General features: G+C 39.7%; 1 protein-coding gene and 1 long non-coding RNA gene across 7 annotated transcripts in view; one reads left to right on the top strand and one right to left on the bottom strand.

The window, feature by feature from the left end:
• SLC9A9 (solute carrier family 9 member A9) overlaps positions 1-24235 on the bottom strand; it is a 182751-nt gene that overhangs the window by 157006 nt on the left and 1510 nt on the right. Inside the window, exons 2-4 of the mRNA XM_032698082.1 lie at positions 17458-17660; positions 14497-14574; positions 13823-13899 (exon numbers count right to left, since the gene is read on the bottom strand). Coding sequence (XP_032553973.1) covers positions 13823-13899; positions 14497-14574; positions 17458-17660 — 358 coding nt within the window. The remainder of the gene's footprint in view (positions 1-13822; positions 13900-14496; positions 14575-17457; positions 17661-24235) is intronic.
• LOC116791769 lies at positions 1177-13926 on the top strand. 6 transcript variants are annotated; one of them, XR_004358845.1, is made up of 7 exons: positions 1177-1445; positions 3112-3213; positions 4385-4510; positions 10096-10172; positions 10790-10893; positions 13304-13435; positions 13557-13926. It is a non-coding gene; the product is annotated as an uncharacterized LOC116791769 (long non-coding RNA). The 6 variants fall into 6 exon arrangements; XR_004358847.1 differs by lacking the exon at positions 10096-10172 and adding an exon at positions 6662-6721; XR_004358848.1 differs by having other exon boundaries at positions 3112-3216.

The raw sequence follows: 24235 nt of genomic DNA, 5'->3' as shown, positions 1-24235 counted from the left end.
GAAGAGACAGTTTTGGGGGAGAGGAAGTTACTTTATGTTACTTTCTGTGTCTTGGCTCACTGGGAAAATACAGCAAAATTTATGTGGTTACAATTATCATTAGATCTTCCTTTTTGGCAGATTTAGCTACTACTTTCACTTCCCATTTATTTTTAAGTGAGTTGTGTGTTTGTGAATGCACGAGTTTGATGGCTCCAAAGACAGAGAGCATCTGTTTGCCTATAAAGGAAATATATTTACAACATTCACTTCCACAAACTGCTCCCAAAAGAGCGCTTCAGTTGCACACTTGAGGGCTAACAAGGGGATCACTAATGTAAAACCCCCGTCATCTTGCCAAGATTACTAATGAGGCTGCAATTTGCCAGTGAGAGGTTGCAACTGTAATGGGTTTTGCAGTCTATTCCCTTTACTAGGAGGGCATTTTAACAACTAGTTCAGGCTCCTGAGTCACTTCCAGTCTTGCAAGTGTTCCCACAATTGTGCAATTTTGTTAGCAATGACCTCAAATTGTTGCGTCACAACTCCAGTAACTAAGTCCATACTTAGAAAACTAGGTGAAAACATTTGAAAATCAGGCTGATTGTTAAGACTCGGACATTTAGACAGATTGCACAACAATTTTAGCTAAAAGACTCCCTCTTATCCCCCAAGACACCTCTAGTTTTTATCAGAATTGTTTCATTTACTGGGTTATTCAGAATCCCTGGGTAGATCGGTGTTGGAAGAGTGATGTGTAAAGGATGATGCTTGTTTAGTAACTTGTAGTATTCCCAGTACAACCCGTGCTCAGCGTTTGAGAAAAGAGAAGTTAGTGTCCTGGCTGCTGCAGACTTTGGAAGCTGCTCTGTCACCGGATCAACAAGAGGGCCGGCACTGGCCCTTCCCGATTTGGAACCGGAGCGTTGCCTGACCCGTTATCCTGAATCTGGATGCCCCAGACCAGGCTCCCTATGCGGACTGGTGCCCCCAGGACTCGCCTAGAGGAGCTCTAAATAGAAACCAGGCACTTGAAAGAAAGTTTTGTTGGAGACAGACCGCAGCGTTTCCTTCCCTCATCCAGGTTTTCCCGTAACCCCCCATGAGCCGGTGCCAGGCCCGTCGTTGCGGGCGGAGCGCGGGTGCCACCCGGTGGCCGCTCCGGGCGCTGCCGGCGCTGGTCCGGGGCCCGCGGCACCTCCGTGAGACACCGTGTGCGCCGCTCGAACTGCTCCTCACCGCGGTGCTGGGTGCTGCTGTTAAACACTCACTCCTGTTTGCTGTTTCTCTCGTGGTTTATTTGTATTTTAAAAGCAGTCAGGATGCGGTTCCCCCCCCCCCCCTCTGACGCGTGGGAAGCAAAGCCGATGGCTCGTGTCTAACAGCTAAAGGAGAACAGCCGCGCCAGCTGTTCCAGCTGCGTCCAACAGCAAAAGGGACCATTCAGAGTCTGAATGAAACCAGAAGTGAGGCTCTTGCACCGGTCTGCTGGGGGGGGCGGGAATCAGGCATAAATGGTCCTTTGGCCTCATCTGAGGGCTGCTTTGGAAAGATGCCAAAATGGGATTGGGATTTGGGCAGGAAATTAGATCCTGAGTATCCCAGCTACACTGGTAAGGCTTGTGGCTCTGGCAGTGCTCATTGGTGCCGGCCTCACCAAGGCTGTTCTGCCTTCCATGAATTTTTGAGCCATCTGAATGGTGATGGCAAAAAAAGTGCTTTTTGGTTACTCGTGGTTGTACAGCAAATGGTGAAGCACAGCCCAGGGACGGGCACGGGAGGGGGCTTTGGAGTTGTCTCCCAACTCTGTCACATCTGTAACCTGTCAGCAAGTGCATTTTTCCACATCTAAAGTGAGGTCAATACTCTACTTCCTAGAAATCAAGCGGAACTTAAAAGGTACTTTAACATCTTTGCAAGAGAAGGTCTACGTAGCAGGCAGCTTAGACAGGTAATATGTTATGCTTAAGCACAAACTGTGGATTCCTGTATGGGCTAGATAAGACAACATTCATAAGAAGATTACTGAAAGCTGGTTAAATCAAGTCACCCACTTTGGAAGGACTTGGAAGGTGGCAAACCCACCCTCTTGCTGGGCTCAGAGAGTGATGAACATTGGTTTGAAATCCAGCTGGCACTTGGATACTAATGCTGTTCCTTAGAGAGGGACACTGAGGGGTATTCAAAACGTGACCAGCAGGCTCCAAGTAACCTGCTCTAACTTGTTTTCATCAGGGGATTGGATCTGAAGGTCAATTCCACCCCAGATTATTTGATGACTGTGACAAAAGAGTGGTGAAGAGCAATCTCACCCAGAATACTATTCTAAGAGAGAGAAACTGAAACCAGTTCATCACATCCTGATGAAGAACGGAGGGCAACTGCATAAGCCAGATGACATGATTTGCAAGAGAACTGAAAGCATCAGATCAGTTCCACTGCTTTCCTAATTTCATTTTATGATACTTATGTTCCACAGAGATTGCATAAACATGCACTCTTTCTCCTCCCAAAATAGATTGGGATTATTCTCAGGGAACATATCTAATGGTTTCGTGTGCAGTCTCACTTGGGTTAAATAAAACAGGTAAACAGAACTCCAAAAATAATCTCTACTCCTCGGCAAAATGAGGAGCTTTGTTTTCACCACTGAGTGGGTAGTAAGGATGGGTGAAAGAAAGGTGAGCAATTCAAAAAAGAAAAATTTGTTTTTCCTTTTCAGTTTGAGGAATAGCAATGCTCTCATACAACAGCAGGCTATGGAAAGGCAATGCTGGCACAGCCTCTGGGTCAGTCAGCGTGCCTACACGTGACCTTAAAATTCTTATTGCAGAAGTTTCACTATTAGTCATTGTCTTTTTACAGATCAAGTGGGTTTTTTTACCAGTGAAATCATACTGCTCAAAATTTGCTATGTGCACATAAATACCCCACAAAAGATAAAAGCACCCATGCTCCCAATAACAGAGAGGTCAAAAAGGGGTAGAAATTGTGGTCTTTTAATTTCAATTTTGGTTGCTGCTAAGCTTCAGAGGGAGAGTGGTTAACTGGGGAGAGGTGGTGTTGCAAAGAGGAAGGAAGTGCCCAGTCAGTTTACTACAGAAATGAAAGTGATATTTCCTTTTATTGCAGATTCCATATTTCAACAAAAGATGATGAGAAAGAAAAACCTCCTGGAAGCTAACTGTTGGATATGGGATGATGGGGACCAAGATAATTGAATCAACAGAAAAAGTCGTAGAAAAGTTGAAAGTAGAAAATGGCTGAAAAGGATGGGCTGGGGACAGCACATGTTCTGCTGTAAGATATGTTATTTATAGCAACACAGAATTGTAGACTAATTTATGTTAGAAGGGACCACAGGTTGTCTCTAGTTCAAATTCCTCCTCAAAGCAGAGTCTGCTATGAGACCAAACCAGAGTGCTCAGGGCTTTAGCCATTTAGGTCTTGGAAACCTCCAAGGATTGAGATTGTACATCCAGCATCTCTGGACAATCTGATCCAATGCTTGGCTGTCCTCCTCATGAAAAAGTTTTTGCTTATATCAAGTCATAGTTTTTTTAAATTACAATTTATGTCTCTCAGTTTTGTCCTCTCACCATGCACTACTGTGCAGAGCCTGGCTTTGCTTTCTTGATAATATCCCCTGGAAGCCCTTCTTACTTAGGCTAAATGAGCTCAGTTTCTTCAGTTTCTTCTTTATAGGGCAAATGTCCCAGCCCTTATCCATCTTGGTGGCCACCCACTGAACTTGCTGCAATTTATCATCCCAGTCAAGTGTATGGAATATGGAATCAAATGTAATGGACTTCTCAGACAATGAGTATTCAGAAGAGAGCCAAGACTAGAGAAACATCTAGATGATTCATTGTCATAATACTCAGGAACAACCAGGAGCTGAAGAAAAGCTTTGTATGCTATTTAAATGTCATCTATCTGCTCTATTCCGTGGAGAATCTGGTTACTTGATCAGACCAGCTTTTGTAGGTTTTGTCCCCACTGAGTGTAGGATCTGTCCCAGGGCCATCATGAAAACCTGTGTGTTTACAGAACATTTCAGCCTAATAGCAGTTGCGCTCTGTAAAAGATTTGTCAGATGCAAGTGCACTATTTGATCAACTGGCTCAGAAGAGGGATATGCAAAACGGTGGTGGGTGGGAGAAAAAAGCATCTTTTGAGTTGACATATTATGAAATATTCAAGGTAACAGGTAGGAGAGCTGCATCACCCACTCTATTCCTGCTCCAACGAGCTACTGCCTGTACACTTCCAAATCTTGCTCAGCATTTTATCTGACAGTAATCCCCCCAGTTTGAAGAGACTAAAGGTTGCAGGCAGCTCCATGTTACTGAAGTAGAATAGGTTTTTCCTCCTCTGTTTCAAATTTCTCTTACATCTTTCACAGTGAAATAGCTCAAAGGACTTTTCAACCAATCCACAAGTTCCTGTGCACATGACAGAGGTCACGTTGTCGCCCATTTTGATTCAGAAGGAAACGTGGCCTGGCTCACTACCTGGCAAAGCCATACAGGTATGTAGGGCCTGGAGCAACGCACAGCATGGGCTGAAGGGGAGATACCCTTCAGCTTGGTGTGCAGGTTTCTCATGCAGTGTGGAAAAATATCTGTATGAGATGGAAAATGAACTAATACATCACAGTCAGTGTACCTCCTTCTCCTTCTGTTTTCACCTCCTCTGTAGCCTGGAATTTTTCTGGGAAGATAGTATGTACTGAGAAAGGCAGTGGATGTCAGGATAAGGGGCCATAAGGGATGCATATTTTCCATTTCACCTGCTCTGTAAAGATGTTTTCCCTGAAAGTCAATATAGAGACTGTGAAAGTAGTCTTGCAAACTTGAGACTTCCAAATGATGCTGCAGCCAAGGAAACTGTTGTACAGGTGTAGGGGTGATCTATAGCCAGAGAAATAAGCGATGGCAGTCTTTGGAGACCACACTGGGTATCAATTCTTAAAGGATCCATGAATATCAGGGAGAAGACATTAGGAGATCTATCCAAAAGTATTAATTCCTGCAGTAAAAGCTTTGGCTTTCAAGGCAGCTGGGAAGACAGTTTGTAAAAAAAACCCCACAAAACCAAACAAAAACCCCACAAACAAACTCGTCTCTCCAGGGTGGGTTTCTTCTTGGGAAATATCTGGACTTGAGTGTTTTGGCTGTTTTGCAACAAATGCTGTTCTCATGTTTTTCAGAAGAGCACATAATTTAAATTTTTTGATGGGTTCCTGGAGAACCTACTGGGTATCAAATACCAAATTAAACAGCCTTTTTATTTTAGATGAATCTCCTGCTATTCCAGGTTCTGCTTGTCTCTGCAGCCCCACACCTTTGGTGTTCCCTGTAATATATTTTTTTCAAAGTTCTTAGTATGCTGAGGAGTTCTTCTGGACGATACAAATAATTACACCCTGCTGCTCACCACATCTGTTTATGAGAAGAAAAACTGTTTTCTGCTTGATCAGCTTTCCTGCAGTAAACAATGTCAGATGTTTATTGCGAAATAGCTACAAATTCTGACTGAACTTTCAGCAACACATACTTGAAGGCATCAAAGTACTCTTGGAAGAACTTTTCACTCTGTGTGGGTGTTAGTGGTCTGGGAAACACTATTTTATATCAATCTTGATTTAACCCAGCTTCTTATCCACAATTTCACAAGTCATACAAATAGAAGGCTTTTTTTTTTTAATACTTTATAACTTCTAGAACTGCTAGAACTCTCTGAGAGTTATGGCTATGAGGAAGCCTTTTCCCTCTTTACTCCCTGTGCAGAATTCCCCAAACGAGGTATCACAGTGGGTGCATATTTTCAAGCTTTTCATACTTTACTAACCCATTTTGGATTCACTACACACCTTTAAACAAAAGTGATAAACGGGAACTACCCCTTGCAACTGCAGGTATGAGTTGCAGGTGGCAACTCCACAGACTGCAATAGAATTATCTTAGATTTGGACTGACCAAAGAATCAAAGCTACTGAGTTGGGAAACTGAGCTGCACATGGACAACTAAACACCAGCTCTTTTCCTGCTGGAAAACTCATTGTTAGGCTGCCTTCTTTGGAGGACCCTGGAGAGACTTAGTTTGGTTTTTCAGCTAAATCATCTCCGTTGAGTTTCCTCAAGTCAATGCAAAACTGGGGCAATACTGACTGACAGAAAATGCCTGCATTCACTCCAGGATGGGACACGAAAGCAACCGAACCCCCCCAAAAGGGTACCAACACAGGCACTGTACTCTTCAAATCAATGTCTGCTTAGTTTTGTAGTTTTGTCTTTATTTCCACTCTTAGGCTGAATATCAGCTTCAAAAGAGCATTAGAAATTATTGAAGCCAGACATCTGATGTTCCGAGGGTTTTACTATGGAGGAGGGAAAATGGTCTATATATAATTTTTCCCTATTTTTCCCACAGTTAATTTCTACAGCACCAAGATACATTAACACTCCTCCTCACCAGTTTGTATTTGTACCAAGAATAAAGCTTTTATTCTTGCCTGTGGGGAGGTTAAGCATTTGCTGTTTACAGGTGGTGTGTGGAGGAAAGATGGACCTAGTTTTTTTTTTTATCATTTGATGGGAACATGCAGTAGAAAACAGTATTTTAATGAGAAAAAAAATACTATTTTCTTTGAACATGAACTGAGTCTAAATTATTACAGAAGTTATCATCTGGAAAGGCAAGAGCTGAGCTGGTGTAGCAATAGATGATCCTTGTAAAGGTATTTGCTTAGTTTACGGAGAGCTCTGCAACTGAGAGAAGATTTTTTTTCCTGTTACCCTTAACCTGGCCCCATTTTCCCTTGCAGAAACAGTTCCAAAATCCAGAAGAATCCCACAGCACCACACAGTAAATTCAAGCCAAACAACATTTGGCTTTGCTCTGCTGAAGCACACAGCTACAAGTGTTTTGTTTCCAAGTTGTAAAGTCTATCCCTAGCCCTCCGGTGAGAAAGAACAGTCAGATTATGAACTCAGGACTGTTTTGCATCATCAGATCCCATTTGTATATTCCACTGAGCTCCCAACACAAAGTAATAAACACACTGATAACCTAACTAAACCTCCATCTAGCCTTTGCCAAACTATCAAAGTATCTAAGAAAATAAAAAGAAATCCCCAGCCATACTCAGTAACCACAACTATTGCCTGCTGAACCTCTCAGGTGTGCACTGCCTGCTCCATGCTCAGGGAGAGGTGGAACCTGTGTCAGCACTATATCTGTACATCCCCAGTCCCACCCCATGTTCCCAGGAGGCCACAGCAAGCGACTTGTAGGTGAGAAGGTGGCTGTAAAACAAGCTGACGTTTTTAGGAGGAAATGAATACACCACACACACATACAAAATGTTACACTTTTGTTTGATTGTTTGTTTTGAAAGACTGTTTTCTACTAAAAATTTTTAATTGTAAATAGTCTTTTTTTAATGGTATGCCAGTGGAAGGAATTTGTCTCCTAACTTTTAGAATTGCATTTGTATAAGTATAATGACAAGAGAACTAAATCTCTGACTGTACAGTTATGTCAGAATGCATCTTACCCATGTAAACTGTGTAAAGAAAAGTTGAACATTTCTTGCTCTTGCTGCGTTTGAGCAACAATTTTGTTAACTCAGCCCAACCCTTCCTCCTTTAGGAGGCACAAAGAGGGGCTGTTAAAACAGTGCAGCTAAGAGTGAAGAAAAATAATTACATCATGTGATGATGGAATCTTGATACCACAGACATTTGAATAGAAAATTTCTACTTTCATAGAAAGGTTACGATGGAACACATAATCTCATGTCCTTTTTTTCCCCTACAAAAATATCTGGATTTGTATTTGATATTCCTTAATATTTCTTTTTCTCTTTTATAAATTTTTACTTATATATGTGCATGTCTGTGTATAGAAACAAAAAACCGTTCTGGTTCTCAAATAAAACCACTTAAGATTCAGTTTTAAAAAGAAGGAATTTAGAAAATATGTATTATACTGTATAGCATCCTGTTATTATAATCTCACACTTTAGTGATCATATGCAGAAAGCATTTGAATATTCATTTGTAGAATGGTGAGGAATGGCAAGGGAAAGGATTCTTGAACTGTTTGGGAGAATCAAGTATGATGATGACTTACTCTTTACTCTTGAATTTAAATGTCAAAAGAGACTTCTTTCTCCAAAATGTTAGTCACTGCAGTTAAACACAGATGCACAAAGAAATAGTTTGATTCTATGTGGGTTTTTTAATAGGAAGTTCAATTTAAAGCACCGATTACCATGAAACAATCTGATATGCTTATTGTAAAGCAAGTACTCATGTACTCACAGACATACTGGAATTAATCAGGTCAAACTAACTAACTGTTGAAATATGGAGAAGTCTCTCCAGCCAGGGAAGGTTATGCAATCTGAGTAGCTGATATAAACACCAACATCTTTCCCCTTAAAACAGTGATCATCTTGGAATGACTCTCCTTAATACCATTATTATCAGTGGTGTGAATTTCATAACTTCACCTTCTCAAAACTGCAAGTACTCTACTTTTTCTGATCCAAACCCCATTTTTTTAATTTCAGCTTTATTCAAGTAAAATTCTCACTGCAGCCACAAAGATAGATCAAACCTAGCCTAAGTTGTCTGCAAATACATTTGTTATTTGAGTTGCACACTTAGAAAGCTTGAAATTCCAGAAAAATCAGGCCTTGCCAAAAGTAGTAGACAGGCTGGAAAAATATGAGTAAGTGACTGCAAACATGCTGCATTCTGAATATCAAAAATGTGGTTTTGGCATTGCAATTCGAGAAAACCCAAGTGAAACCAAATCAAAAATCACAGATAAGGCCAGTTTAATGATGCCAGTGCTCCTGTGCATAGGCATCTTGGCTCTGGCTGCCACTGAGAATGCTGAAAATCAAGTCAAGATGATTTAAGGGGGGGGGAAATGCAAATCTTTCTACGCCCCCTGCCACTCAGTATGTTGCTCTAATAGGCTGTTACCATAGTGTCAAGATTCTTCCAAATACTTGAGCACTCTTCCATTATCAAAATTCAAAATATCTATGACAGATATCAATTCTGGAAGATGCATCCCAGCACAGTTTATTAAAAAATAGAATCTAAGGGAAGGGAACACTATTCCTTGCAAAAGTTGAAATTAGGTCCTTCTCCCTGCCTCTGCCTAATATGTAAAAAATAAATTAAGAAAAGGCAAGAGGGGGCAGATGTTCATTTAATTTTTTAGCAGCACAGTTTTCATGTGCTCACTGAGTAGCTTCAGCTCAGTGCTGCTTCAACTTACAATCAGTCATAATACACAGCTAATATCAAGGTACATATGGAAAAGATGGAATAACCCTGTGCAGCAGTCCCACAGGAGCATGGCTGGCTACATAGGTGTGTGCAGAAAACCCCTGGAGTCCAGGAGGATATCAAATTGAGCATGAGTCAGAAGTGGATTTCACAACAGCAACCGTGAAGCATAACTGCAAACCACATTGTGTTCATGGAAGCACAGTGAGCAAGCCAAGGGAAGCCATTTAGTCTTTGTTGGCACTTGTGAGGTGGCATCTGGAATAGTGTGTTTAGTTTTGGACCTCCACCACAGGGAAGACAGATAGGAGACAGTCCAACAAAGAACCACTAAGATAATTTAGGGGCTATAACATATGAGAAGAGGCAGCAGGTGAGCTTTCTCTTGTAACTAGGAGGGGACCTGTCTTCAGGTGGTTATAGACAACCCACCTTCTGAGGGGTGCACGGGGAAAGGATGGGAGGTAAAGGTTACAAGGTGAAGCAAAGGAAATTCCAGTTGGATATACAGAAAAACAGTTGTTATAGTGAGGGTGGTTAAGGCTGGAACATATTTCCCAGAAAGCCAGTGGAAATCACATTCTTGGAGATGCTCAGAAGTTGACTGGACAGAGTCCTGAGCACCTGGATTTAAATTTGAAGCCAGTCATACATTTGTTAGGAAGTTGGACTGCAGACATCCAGACATTGCTTCCAACCTAAATTATTCTCTGAGTCTATGATTGAGTACTCTGCTACAGCAAGAGACTGCCTGCCCTGTATCAGAGAAAGCCTAAGAGGGTCTTGACCTGTATGGTTTCAGGAATAAAGAGCTGTCTCAGTGATCATCCCACACTATTCTTCAGGAGGCAGAAGGCTAGAACCACTGGCAGAGAAAAGGTCTGTTGAGAGACTGGATCTTATATGATCTTATGTTATACAGACCCAGAGTCAGCAGACTCTCTTTGCTGTGAAGGGAACAATTTCAGCAATTCTGCAAAGGCTTGGAGTGGGGGAATTTCTCCTTTACCTCATGGGATCTCTCTGCATGGATCCTTGCTAGCCAGACTTGGTGTAAAGGGCATAATTTTGCTTTGCTGGGAGAGCTTAGAAATTAGTATAATTTGCCTGTGTGTTAAGTGGCCAAGGACAGTGTTACAGCTAACATGGGCAGGCATTCCTTAGAGCAGTATTTAGCAGAAAGCAATTGCATTTCAGCACTGTTTTCACTAAAAGAAAGCAATCCCTCTTACCCCTCCTTCCCCTGCCCTCAGCGGGAATATCTGATTATAGCCTTTTCACTCAAATTCCACACAGCTCCTCTTTCTTGAGGCCTTTCACACAAAAGCAAAGACTCACAAAGAGGAGACAGGCACCATTGTATCAGCGTGTTCCATGGCAACGTTTTAGCACACTAAGAGTTTGCAGCAATCCAAAGGATGTTTCTGTCCTTTATTAATGATATTTCCCAGCTGTTTCTGGTTGAGAAAGAGAGGTCTGGTCCTTCTTTGTTACAGCCTCCAGGGTTCACACAGGGAGCTCTGTAACTCCCTCAGGCAGGAGGAGCACAGTCCCAGTGCGAGGCTGCAGATACACAGACCCTGAGCCTATGGATATCGAGGTACTGTACATGTATGTGTTGCACATATATAATAAAAATTAAGCACATGTTTAATCATATTTATGCACAAAATATTTGTCCACAGCAAAGCAACCTGGAAGTACCTTGGGGTTCTGTCCTTTCTTTTGTAGCAGCAACTGTAGTTCTTCACCCCCTTCTCTCTTAGGACATGTTTTTCTTTTAGGACTCATTTTTCATTTCCTTCAGTAAGGTTTTTATATAACCTTTCTTCTTTGTGCACTCAGTATCTCCTTCTTATCCTGACATGTACATTATGCAAACATGCTTCACATTCACATAAGCCCTGCTTTGAATATATTAGTGCCTTCCCTGCAGTGATTCTGGTGGGGTTGTGGGTTTGTACAGAACACCGTGTAAGGCCCAGTTCTTACTCCTCTTTAACTTAAGGTTTCATTTGGATCTTCATCCTTGACTTTGGGCTTGAACTTTGAAGTGCTAGTAGGAACTGTTCCTAACAGGAACTTTCTGTAGTAGATTCATTCTGTTTTAGATAAAATTGCATGGATACATTGCATGAAAGTGTTTGGAATATAGGCTAAACTCAATATATTATGTTTCTTTTAACAATTTCATCAAAGCTGCTCTGGTATTTTCCATTTGCAAAGGGCAATGACACATGTCAGAGTCATAAACCAAATGCATGTTTAAAGTGATCACTGGGCTGGACAGTCCTACTGCTTTCCTGCAGTCTCACAGAGCTGTTGGTTATTGGTTTACAGGAGAAATGTTCAATAGCTGAGACAAGTGAGAGGAAGCACAGGAAGGGTCCTGCTGTGGTCCAGAATCACTGTCACCTCAGTAATGTGCTACCATTCAGCTCAACCCATTGTCAGGATACAGATTTTTTTACTGAATTTATAATTCCAACCTTAGGGGTGCTATTTGCCATATAAATGGATATAAAAAGAAACAACTCCATGAGCAGACGTCGTAGAGAGGTGTGTATTATTGCAAATAAAGACAGGGGGAAAATATGAGTGGTGTAGCTGTCCAAGTTGTGATCTTCGAGTTGTGATGAGATGCCATTTCTCAAGGAAAGAAAGATTTCAGAAAGAAAAGTGAGATTAAGCTTTCCAATCTCCAATAGATAGGACACATAGCACAATTCCTCCTGTAGGTACAGATTTGTGTCTGGAATTGAAGGCCTCCTTTCTGCTCAGCCCACAGATGTGCCGTGGTTTTTCTTCCACGAAAGGGAAGCAGCCACACACAGAGCTTGTACCCCTTAGTTCAGCACAGAAGGTGATCATACTTTGAATGTCATTTTTCATTGCAGAGTCTAAAAGATTCCTGACATTTGGAGTGAACACAGCTTGCAGAACATTTAATACCACAATGCCTCCGGTGCATTATGCTTACTAAGCTACTTGATTATTAGGAATCCAGGCTATCAAGATAGATATGATGGCATACCCATAAAAGAATGGTTTTAAAATCATTGAACTCTAAGTTATAGGTCATTCATGTATTTTACTATCATTAAAATGGCATTAAAGGAGAAAGTTCCATCTCATAATAATGCCAGAGAGGACTTTACACCTTGACACAGCACATACATCTTTAATATAAAGGAAGGGAAAGACTGACACTAAAAAAATTAACTGCTTCTATAACTTGAAACTGCTATTTATATGTACAGAATTTGGACCAGTTTTAAATTCAAGCACCCTTACAATACCTGAAGTGTTTCCACATATCTTTCCATATCATGCAGAGATATAAATGGTATATTTTAGAGTTCTACAGCCCAGGCCCTCAAATAAGGCCTACAAGATATGGTGTGCTTCCTAGTCTAATGTCTGAACACCAAAGAGTTCTGTGACTTTTTTCCATTATAATTCTGCGCAGTGCCAGCAAGATCAAGGCCTCTCAGCAAGACTCACTTACATGCAGCACTGCTGCATCACCTCCCCAGATCATACAGATTGAGCTAGCTCAGCTGTCTCCATAGCACAGAAATGCCAGGTGATGCTCAGGTTAAACTGTGAACAGTGACCTGCTTCCCTCAGTAAGGCTCTGTGCAGGCACAGAGACCCTCTCACTGCAGAATCCAACTCTGGTCATTTATTTTCACCCGTATCAGGAATTTTCCCAGAACATGAGAGCTGAAGTGTCTGTGTGATATTCATAAATATTGTGAAAGACTCGATTTTTTACGATCCAAAAGGATTTTTAAATGGTTTGTATAATTTTGATTGAGCTAATCAAACCGATAAACAGAAGTTTCACATCATGCCAGCTGGAAATACATAATCCATTTCTGACTAGCAAATACTTCTTTTAGTTAGGCAAATTTTGAAACAGAATTAGAAATTTTTCATTAAGGAAATATGAAAATAAACCAGGATGTTTTGTCCCTCTGCTTTTCCCTCTTCCTCTTCTTCTGCAGGAGCCATTTAGTCACATCCAGGCTAAATTCACACATCATTCCAGACTGAGGCTTTTCCTGTGATCTTCAATTAAAAAGTTTCACTTAGTCTGCAAAATGACTCCAGGGGTTTTTTTACATATATGCTACCAGGTATCTGTTCCTACTCCCTCTGAGATTTAAAGTCCTTTCTTTTGTGTTGGAGATCTGCTCTTTTCTAGAAGGAATTCTAGTAGCATGGAATTTCACTTGAGATAGTGGTTCTGTTTCTCAGGACAGATGATTACACCTATGGAGTGTGGAAGGCAGCTCATGCTTGCAGCAGTCATAGACCAGAAATGAAGGACACAATTTTCTGAATGCCTGGGACAGTTCTTGGCTATCCAAGAGTTTTGCCTTTTTCCTGATAAGAAATTACTTTATCTGTTACACAAATTGGTAACCATATTGACCATGCAAGGTCTGCAATTACTTTTACAGTTTAGCTTTTAATTGAAAAAGATATCAAGCATGCAATAATAGCAGAAGGCATTCACTTACCCTATGACAATGCAGGAGATGGCAGTTCCCAAGAAGGCATAGGTTAAAATCGATCCCAAGTTACGAAAAAAATGTCTCTGGAGAGAAAAGTTTGAAAAAAATACTTTGTAATACAGTAAATAAAAGAGCTTTCAGTCCAAGTTGAAACACTGCATCTAGAAGTGCCATTTGTTACGACACATACCTCAAATATAAGATGGAACAATATAGGCTACTTGAGTTATTTTGGAAAATACAATTTAAGATGTTTAATTTTTTTCCATGGGGAATGCCATCAAAGTTTCCTCATTCACGGATCTGGACAAATGCTTCATGATCATAACTGATGTTCACACTGAAAGTATCTGATCCAAAAGGTATCATGACCCCATCCCTTGAACAAACAAAGCCCTGATCAGGCAGTGTATGAAACACAGACAAGCTGCTGCCTGCGGTTCACCACATTCAAAGTGGTTTCTTCTGAAAACAGGAAGGCCCACACAGTCAGACCTTTGCACAGTGGCAGAAAGGGAGCAGAATGAGGCCATGCATCTCTCATTTTTTTGCCATTCCTGTCAAGGTCTTCCTGTGCAATGTAGTTGTTAACTGGCCCTTTCCTCTGTCACTGGCCTGTTGGACTTACAGAGAAGCAGCCACATACAATCCCTTTTGTCATATAAAAAAGAGACACATACCTTCTTTAAACTATATCCAGCATGGAATATAATGGGTGGCAGCAAAATATTGAAGAAGATGGAAGGATCAAAGGTCATCTGCCAGAAAGGACAAAAGAGAGGGTAAGGACAAATAAAGCAGCATTTAATTTGATAGGATAGGTTCTAATTGTAACTTCTTATCAGGACTGATCTGCGGATCATCTTCAATGTCTGCAGGATTATTCCAAGTTGTTTTCTTGCAAGTCTAAATGTGTAGTTCCTTACAGCTTAATGAAGCAAATTACTACTTGGAAAGTATTCCTTCAAGAAGGAAATCAGTCAGGTACTACGTTCCAGGGGACACATACAAGAAGTGTTAGCTGTGATAGTAGCTGCACTACCACGCAACTTGACTGTCCCATGGCTGAATTCCTGCTTCAGACATGGACCTCCTGCTCAGTTGCAGGACAGGCGCATTGGCAGCGTTGTGCCTCAATTCCCCATGTGCGGAAGGGTGATATAAGAAAAGGCCTACACTGCCAAACCCGATGTAATGTTTCCTTTGAAGGAAACCTTTTATAAAATACCCATTAAAAATTTTAAAGTAATGCTAGAATGAGGAAATCAAAAAGTTCCTATTCCAGCTGTTGTCAGTACACTCTTCATATTGGCCTTCAACTTCTGGCACAGAGAAAGGCCAAGGACAGCGTTCAGTCATTGCAATTCATTACAAGCAGCTTTCAATAAAATAGAATCTGCTTTAAAACCACAGCATTGCTGGAGAAAAAATACTTTAATGGGCCTGCGTGCTGCTTACTGTTCTGTCAGTGAGCTGTATTATATCAATACTTTTAAAAGAGGCAGGAGGTAATTAACACAAAGGCGTGCAGCTACTTGTTCAGATGAAGTGATATTTTAAGGCTACAGTACTCTAGAATAAAGATTTAGTTTCAAAAGTGTAAGAGTAATTACTTCTGTCTTGTTAACAGACAACCTGATTTGATAAACAGGAAGTGAGAGCTGAGACTTTTTTCCATCCTGCTTACTTCGAATTAGAAAGCTGAAAAAAGTGAGCTGGCAAATAACCTCCTAGGAACTGTAACTGTGCTGGTGCCTTCAGTGAAAACATGATAGAAAAAGATTTTCTTCACTTATTAACTAACAGTCTCAAATGTTTGTTTTGGAATTAATTTAGCAAATATGTAAAAATATCTTTTCCACAGACATCTGAAATCCTTACTGTATGTTTTATTATTCAAAACCCTGTTCTAAAGTATACATGTTTATGGCACAATCTATTCTCTCTGATAAATACAATACGTAAATGCTTTTACTGCACTCAAAAGGGAATTGAAGTTGTACAAAACTGAGAGAATGGTGTGATCATGCTTTCTGCTTTTTACAGTAGTGCTTTTGCCAGCAATTGCTATCGTCTCCTAAATATGGCTGAATTTCTTCCTTTTTCCTTTTTTCTTTATTTTCTTTTCAAGAGGGCATTTGCCAGATAATTTTAAAGGGAAAAGAAGCGAAAAATCCAGGCAGACTAAGGCCTCTTCAGTAATATAGAGAAACCAGCAACTCACAGTTGACTTTTAAGAACCTTCCAGCAAAGTGAGACAATGGAAAGAAAACTGGGCCTGTTGCCCTGTAAGGGGCAACAGAATCTTCTGTGCAAGTTAGTGCTCCTCCCTTTTCATAACACAAGTCAGCTCCAGTGTACCAGGTTTGATGAAGATGTTCAAATGGAATGGACATATGCCCTGGAAACTAAACACACACTTTGGCTCAGACAAAGCTCTTGCAACCGACCAGCAGGAAAATGGATGAAGACTCAGCAAAACCTGATTAGTCTGACTGCCACAGTGTTTTCCTGTCTCCACCCACCACAGCTCTAATAGTCCTTGACAGTCTAGTTCTTTCTGAGAAGGGCAAGTCCAGCAGTCACAGCAGACAGACTCACAGTAGCGCTGCATCAGCAAGAAATCTGAGCAGATGGTTATGTCCTAATTCTACTGAGTTTCCCAGTGTACATTCTAAGCATAACTTAAAAGTTTTTATAATGATAACCACTGTAGTATATAGGAACACACATTACTGTGCTAGATAAACAATAGCACTTGGAAAAAAGCAAAATACTACATTGCAATATTGTAAAAAGCCACTGGTAAGGGCTTAGAAGCTTCATGTGAATATGCAATGTCTCTGAGCACAAAAGCCAGGTTTTAAAAAGTGCCTATGCACTCAAGAGTTCTTCAAATTGCTGCCATTTTTTAAGGAAGTAAACATTATAACAAGTAAATATTACATGGGTGGGGAAAAAATATACTAACAAAGTAAAATATTTTAATTGTTATGCACTGGAAAACAGAAAGGGCCGTGACATTGTGAAAGACTGCAAACTTTTCCCCACAGCTGCCTTTTTCCATCCAGCCGAAATTGCCACAATGCCATCTCCCCAAGCTTGGGGACAGCCAGCGAAATCCCTGCTGAGGACCACTGCAGGAGTGAAAGAATGTACAAGAATGTTGTGATGAATTTAAGAATTATAAACCCCTCCACTTACCTTTGGGAGTTTACATATTTACAAGTCTGTGTTTTGAAGAATGTGTAGAGTTCATAGTTACTTGTGCTGTACACGGGAGACAACCTCCCCTGCATTAGCCTGCCAGAGCAAGTCCTTTTTAAGACAGAGGACAAATAAAGATATCAGTGGGGTTTGTAAAGGTTTGGTGGCAATGAATCCAAGTTAATAGCTGTGTCTGCAGGATCTGGGGCTGCCTTCTGAAAGAGTCCAGGCAAGACTGTATTCCACAAGAATACAGTCAGCTGTGAGGTTTCTACTGCACCTTATTTCCTTTCCTGTTCTCCTTCCTCACTTACCTTTCTCACCCTAAATTCAAAATACCCTCTGTCACATTTTAACTTGAAACTTGTTTTCCTCTCTCAACAGTGAAAATAAAATAAATATCCTATACAGTTAAGAACAAAAATAAGTTTTACCTTTTGAAGAATTGCATTGCCCTGGTGTCCATTGACATTGTGATGGCTGATCTCTCTTTTGTATTGATATTCATAGACCTGATTTGTTATATTAATAAGCAGAGTGGATGGCCCAGATTTCAGCTTTTCACATTCATAAACGGTCCCACTTTCCCCATCTGACGCTTTTGTCACATATCGTATAATTAATCCCATTACGAGGCCTGGAGAGTAAAGAAAAAAAGAAAAATGAGAAAGATTCAAGTACTTTTAAGTATTTGATGCTACACAATTACTGATTTAGACAAAAATTAACCCTGTCAAAGTTAGGACACCTTTGCAGTGTTTCTACCTTCACAGAGAAACACCTCTCTCGACATGCCATGGATGACCATAAAATATTTTTCTAAAGTGGTCATTTCATTAGAATGCAGAAGTTGGTTTGACATATGTGCAGTTGTATTCTTATTTTTGTGATGCACTTGCTGGCATAATTATTAACTGAGTTTCTCATGCACCAAATTTTCAATAGATATTCAGAGCAGGGAGATGCCTGCATAACTAATGTGCTGTACTGAGCATAAAAACATCAGCTGTGCTGTTGGTGATTTTACACACTTCATTTGTGGGGACAAAACTCTGACACATCCTCAGGCACATTTTGCCTTCTGTAGGAGACTATTTTTAAGACTGTATAAACATAGGACAACAAAAGCAGGGGGAAGGGAAGGAAATTTAAGACTGGGACTAATTGATTTGACTATCTACGATTTAGGACTCTTACCTAAGACAGATATTTTGTCTCCCTTTACATTTAAGAAAAAAGAAAATGTCCTTCTGCAACCATCCTGTGGAAGGTACGCTTCTTTCTGTTGGCTCTAGTGGGAGCTTGCATGTTTACTTCAGGAGAGGTGACTAATATTTAGCTGACAATATTACTGAGATTATTTCCACCCTCAGAGACTCGGATTTGGTTTCAAATTCAATTTCCATGCTTCTTTTATGTCCTATATGCTTTAAGTACCATGTATAGGATGAACAGCTTTAAAGTTACTAATTATGAACACATGGTAAAATGCTAAGAATACTCAGATTAAATGTTGATGGAAGACATCTAACCATCTAGATAGATATACTTACTAATGAAAGATAAGAAAGAAAATAAATTACAGGAAGTAGCTGAGAAGCATCTGCAAAATATGATATTACAGTTTCAGTTTTGTCCTGTAATCAGATGCCAAGCGATCACAAACACCTAGAGAGATAAATAGGATGTCTTTGTTATTGTCAAGTTCTCTGATAACAGAGATTCTCTGAACTGTAGATTCCTGGCACACACGTAAGGCAGGTTTGTAGGCTCTTGTACTGATGCTAGAACTGAGTAACAGCTGTATTGCCTGTTCAGTCTGTGTATGCATTTGTGCTTGTTTAATATCTATTGTTTACTATGGTTGCTTTCTGTAAGTGATAGAGGATTTCAATAAACTGTAGAAAATCCCAAGGCCACTTTCTTAAGTTACACAGCATTTGAGCAATAAATCACATTATAAATCTACTTGTGGTAAAAGAGAGAATTCCTTAAAGTTTTAAAGGAAAGCATGTGTGTGTAAAGGGAAGCAAACACTGCATGTTCTATGAAATATGACTTCTACAGTGGTCAGCCTAGATGTCCAAAATCGTGAGTCAGAAACCAAGAAACCAGTCATTAGTTAAAACAGTCAGGGTTTTCAGCTTATTTTTATCAGATTTCTCCTAGAAGAACCACAGTTTTCAAATTCAGTTTCAAATCACACAATAACTTTGAGAATGGCAACATGGAACTGCTCAAGAGAGACCAGTGGAGACTGACTGACATTGCATTTAATGTCTCTGTTGTAGAGTCAGGTGGACTACTGTGTCCTGCAATATTTCAAGATTCCTGGTAGGTGTGTTATATTGGCTAACAGAGCATTTCCTTTGAACCAAATTCCATTTGATTGTTTTAAAAATTAAAACAAATGTTCTCAATTATAGTCATGCAATTGCATTGAATTGTTCAAGGGCAAATTATTTAAACCTGTTGTATCACGTTTAGACTAGTAGTAGAGGACTGTTCTTTTATTCTGTATTCTGAGAGGACATGTTCTCTTCAGCTGTCATTTCAAACTGCCTCTGTAGGAATTTTCTGGAGTGAAAACAAGTGCAAATATCCAGATCCTAGTCCTGCAAGACAGTTCTTGAGTATAAATAAATCCATTTGCAGAAAATGAATATTTTAAATATGTGATCACAGTAGCTTTAGAGAAAGAAAGATCGACACTGAGTTTTACAACTGGATTTCAAGTTTGTCTTTTGGGTTTTCTTCTACCAGCTTTGGATCTGATCCTCTGATGGAGTCCAGATGGGAGGAATGTACAGAGCCACACAAATTATAAAATAATAATGAGAGAACAAAGAAATTATAGAGTATCCAGCAGCATACACATACTGGAGAAAATACATTAAAGAAGATTCTAATAATTGATATTCTCAGGGTTTCAATGGGGCTTTAAGGTCCTTGCAACTCCCAAGAAAATTCTAAAATATATTAATTTGAACAAAATATGGACAGGATCCATAACGATGGGCTGATTCAGAATATTCTCAAGTGCTCGAGGGAAGGTTCAGATGAAGATAATTGCCATCAACACACTATATGGCAAAAGCCAATGTAAGTAGTGGGATTGTATTCTTCCTTCAATAATAATAAATGTGCCAAAGACGCTATATAAAATCTCCAGGGAATTAAAAATCAGGGAAGAGTGTGTTTAATATTTTAGTAGGTGTATCATTTATGGAATGCACTTTCTACTTTAAATCATTATATAGCATTTATTTCATAAGAGCATTCAGGAGTCCAGATCATATTCTAATAGAAATAATTAATTTTTAAATAAGTGTATAATGTACTCTCCTTTCCACTACTCCCCCTTCCAAACTGGTCATGCTTTTGTAATGTATCTTCTGAAGCATGCTGTATAGTTCATTTAAAGGAAAAAAATTGGGAAATACCATGTGGATGTATTTACCATGAAAAAAAGACCAATAACTTGTAAGTCCTTTCCAATCAATGTTTCACGGCAGAAAAAATTTAACATGAAGTTTTTCTCACAAAGCTCTATGACTTTGGTATGTAAAAACAGACGTTCTCTACAAATAGTTCTGATTTCCCAGTGGCACACACAGAAAGCTTGGCTTTACCATGTAAGTCTAGGAATTCAGCAGGTAAAACTCCCTGGAGATGAGTCAGGAATGATGTTGCACCTGTTACCTGACATCACAAGTAGGTATTGCACTGAGGTGTGGGTTGTCATGAATGAAAGTTTCAAATAGTTAAGTTTCAATGAGTTAAGGATGTAGATAATTGTAAATGCAAAGTCTTATGCAAGGCAAAACTTGAGTGTACTAGCGCAAAGTACCTATCTTATATTCTAGGTGTCCAAATCTAATTATAAATGTTTTCAGCTCAGCTGCCCATTATTTATTTTCCTACCAAGGCCTCATTTAATTCCTGTTTTAAGCACATTTATTTAAATGCAGCAGTGAAACAGGAAAGGCTGTAACTAATGTTACAGATTTCTTTAAAAAGGCTCAACTGTCTTTTGAAGGAAGATCGTGCAGCAAAACCTCACTAACTACTCAGTCATGTTTCAACTGAAGGCAATTCAGGTTTTCCAGCTTGTTCAGTGGAAGCAGGATAAAATCCTTAATCATAGATGAGACCATTGGAAGGGTCGTCTTAAGTCACTCATGCTAAACTCCTGAGCTAAGCAGGGCTGTTCCTTCCCCAGGATTCTATCTAGTCAGCTATTAAGCACCTTCCTTAATAATGACACTTAGGGATGCAGGTTTTTCCAAATATTTTAGATTTTCTCCCAAATTTCATAATTTTCCCATACTGTTCTCTGAATCCTGGCAATCTTTCTTCATTATGAATTTTGTAAGCAGGAAGACAATGTAGTACTCTATTTTATTGAGGTCTAGAGGTTCCTTTTTCTGAGACTTGTTACATCCATTGCTGCCTTTGAGAATTAGGCACTGCAACACAAAACCATTTTTGTGTGAGCGCTCCAGTGATTCCTCTGTCATTCAGCCTTTTCATGTTTTCCTTCCAGTCTGTTCAACACAGAGCACAACTTTGAAAGCTGGTACATCTCCAATCAGGCTCACCTTCACCTAAAGGGTATCACACACTCCCTAGGGGTGATAATTAGCTGAAAACAATTTCAACAAAGTTGCTAATTAACCTTGCAGATAAAAGGCACGGATGGGAGTGGTGGTGGTTTGGGGTTTTTCCTGTCTGTTAGGGGTTTTCTTTGTTTATGTTCAATTCTGGCTGCTGACCTGCAGGAGTGTTTTAGCCTCTTCATCAGAGGTGAGTGGTGGCCTCTCTGTGTGGGTCTAATACCTAAATTCTGGGGAGGATGAGGAACTGTGTACCCAGTTTTTCATTTTGTAGCTCTGGACTATTTCCCCACTAATGTGAAGTGCCATGACTTACATAACATATGGGGAATTTGGCACCTAGTGTTTTTTTGGCCGAGGTATCTAAAGACACCAGGCCCTGCAGGAGGTGGCTACAGGCACTTCAGTGTTTTATTGGCTCGTTGTCTCTTGACTGGTACTAAGAGCCATCTCCTGGGGTTTGGTGCTATGAGAGGGGTCACCTACTCTGGTCTGAGAGAAGTGACAATTCTGGTTTTGTTTGTGTCTATAATCTACCACACTATTTCTCACTATGCTCTTGTACAGTAACTGTGCTGATAATGCATAGAAAGGATGTTCATCCCCTTCTGGGTGGCACAAAGTTATTGTTTCATAACCACCTGCCTCCTTGGTATACAGATATCAGGAAGTGAGTTGAATTTACTATTTGAGGTCTGTTTATCAAACCAAACTACAATGTGCAGAGAAACTTGCTCTCTGAGATACAGGAAAATAAAGGAATCAATGAATAAACAGGTAAATCTGTATTCTTTATTGTTTGTGAGTGATTTTTCAGTTTGGTCTCAAAACAAAATAATTTGAGTCTTTAAATACTTTCAAGCTGAATGCCTTGCAATGTATATGTAAACACACATATGTGCACATAATTTTTCATGAAATAATGTTGAATTCATGCTGAATTATTTCTTGTGAATTAATTCTAGGTTATGTTAGATGCTTTGGTTTTTTCTTTGTAACTGCTGAAAGACTTTGAAATTAAATATAGCTATACTTAGTGTTGAACCATTTCTTTGATAAAAAAGTAGAGCTGAAACACCTCAGTTTTGAAAGTTTCTAAATGGACAGTTTTCCACTATGGGCTTATTTGTTTTTTTAATGAGCTGGAACTATTCAGTCTAAAACTGAATTTTCCTACAAAGCTGATGCAAAAAAGAAAAAAAAAAAGCCAACCCCCCCTTTTATTTGTTCTGTACTTTAAATAGAACTTTCTATCAGGCTATGTTCGATTTGTGGTTGTTCAGCACTTTGCAGTAGCTGTAAAACTTCCTGTTTTTGTATTTCTGTAGGGTTTTTTCCCCTGATCTTCCTCACACTTCACTTTCTCTATCTTCTTCACTGCTGCACCCCTAATGGCACACTTGATGAGGAATACAGACCCATCTGTCATGCTGTGGGGCACAGTCTGCAATAAGTGACCGTATTCTTCTGTCACTCAAAGCCAAATTATCAGTTTCTTTTGTTGCTATTCACATATCTAATGAATAGCTGAACGGGCAAGAGCAAAGCAAACTGTAGGACTGAGGCAGGTATAAATCAGAATTGTTTGGATTGGGAAGGCAAAAATTATGTGAGGGCAGGATTTGACTCACTGTCAGTGCTTGGTGCCATGAAGATTTACTCCTGAAGCTGTTGCTGTTGATCTGACACCTCTCTCATGACCTCTGAAATTTCAGTTTCTTTTCATTATTGCTATTCCACAATGCTAAAGATAACTAAACCTATATCCAAAATTTTGAAGGATAAAAGGGAGCATCATCAACTTTTTGGATGCTACAAATAAGCTTTTTTCCCTGTTTGAAGATTGCCATAAATAATGAAAGACTAAACAGGTAGTTTATTTACAATAATGAGGAATGCTTCCTTTGTTCATGACTGTTTTAATAATTCAAAAGCTCTGTCCTGCTGGAGCACTACTCTCTGAACTGATCAAAAGAATGTGAGTGCCTTGTCCTCATGATGTGCAGAGTATGCCCTGGGCAGGCGGCAAAATAGAACCAAAGGACAGATAAAACTCTAATTAAATACTGGTTTGTGTTATGTTGCATTTCCCCATATTTCATTTCTGTTTTGACAGGCTTTTGTCTAAATCTTCAACAAATGTTATCAGCTGTACATGGGAAACAGCCCAATAGTATACTATAGCTACTATGGAAGAGGCACCCATGTATTTAGGAAAACATTGCAATTTACAAGTGGATCATAATGAATATACTGCCCACTGTCTCATGATTTTCCTTTTGAGACATGTTAACAGAAATGCAATAAGCAAATGTATTCTCAGTGTTTTGTAACTTGTACCTCATAAAACTGTTAAACAACAATCCAAGTATGTCTGACAACAAAAAGTATCCCAAATAAGTGTCATGTGATGTGTATTTCAGTCTCAACTGATTCAGTTGAAGTGTGTTTTCTATGTGTAACAGATTTAAAGATTAGAAAAACAGTATAGTATTAAAGAAATATTTTTCCACAACTTTAAAATACAGGCAAGGCAGATGAGAATGAAGAATCCCATAGACTGAAGTGTTAGGGGCTCAGTGACTGGATTAATACA

Source organism: Chiroxiphia lanceolata, chromosome 10, assembly GCF_009829145.1.
Source record: "Chiroxiphia lanceolata isolate bChiLan1 chromosome 10, bChiLan1.pri, whole genome shotgun sequence".
In the NCBI taxonomy this organism is placed as follows: Eukaryota; Metazoa; Chordata; class Aves; order Passeriformes; family Pipridae; genus Chiroxiphia; species Chiroxiphia lanceolata.
Note: the sequence above shows the minus strand (reverse complement) of the source record. Positions and strands in the feature narration are given on the sequence as shown.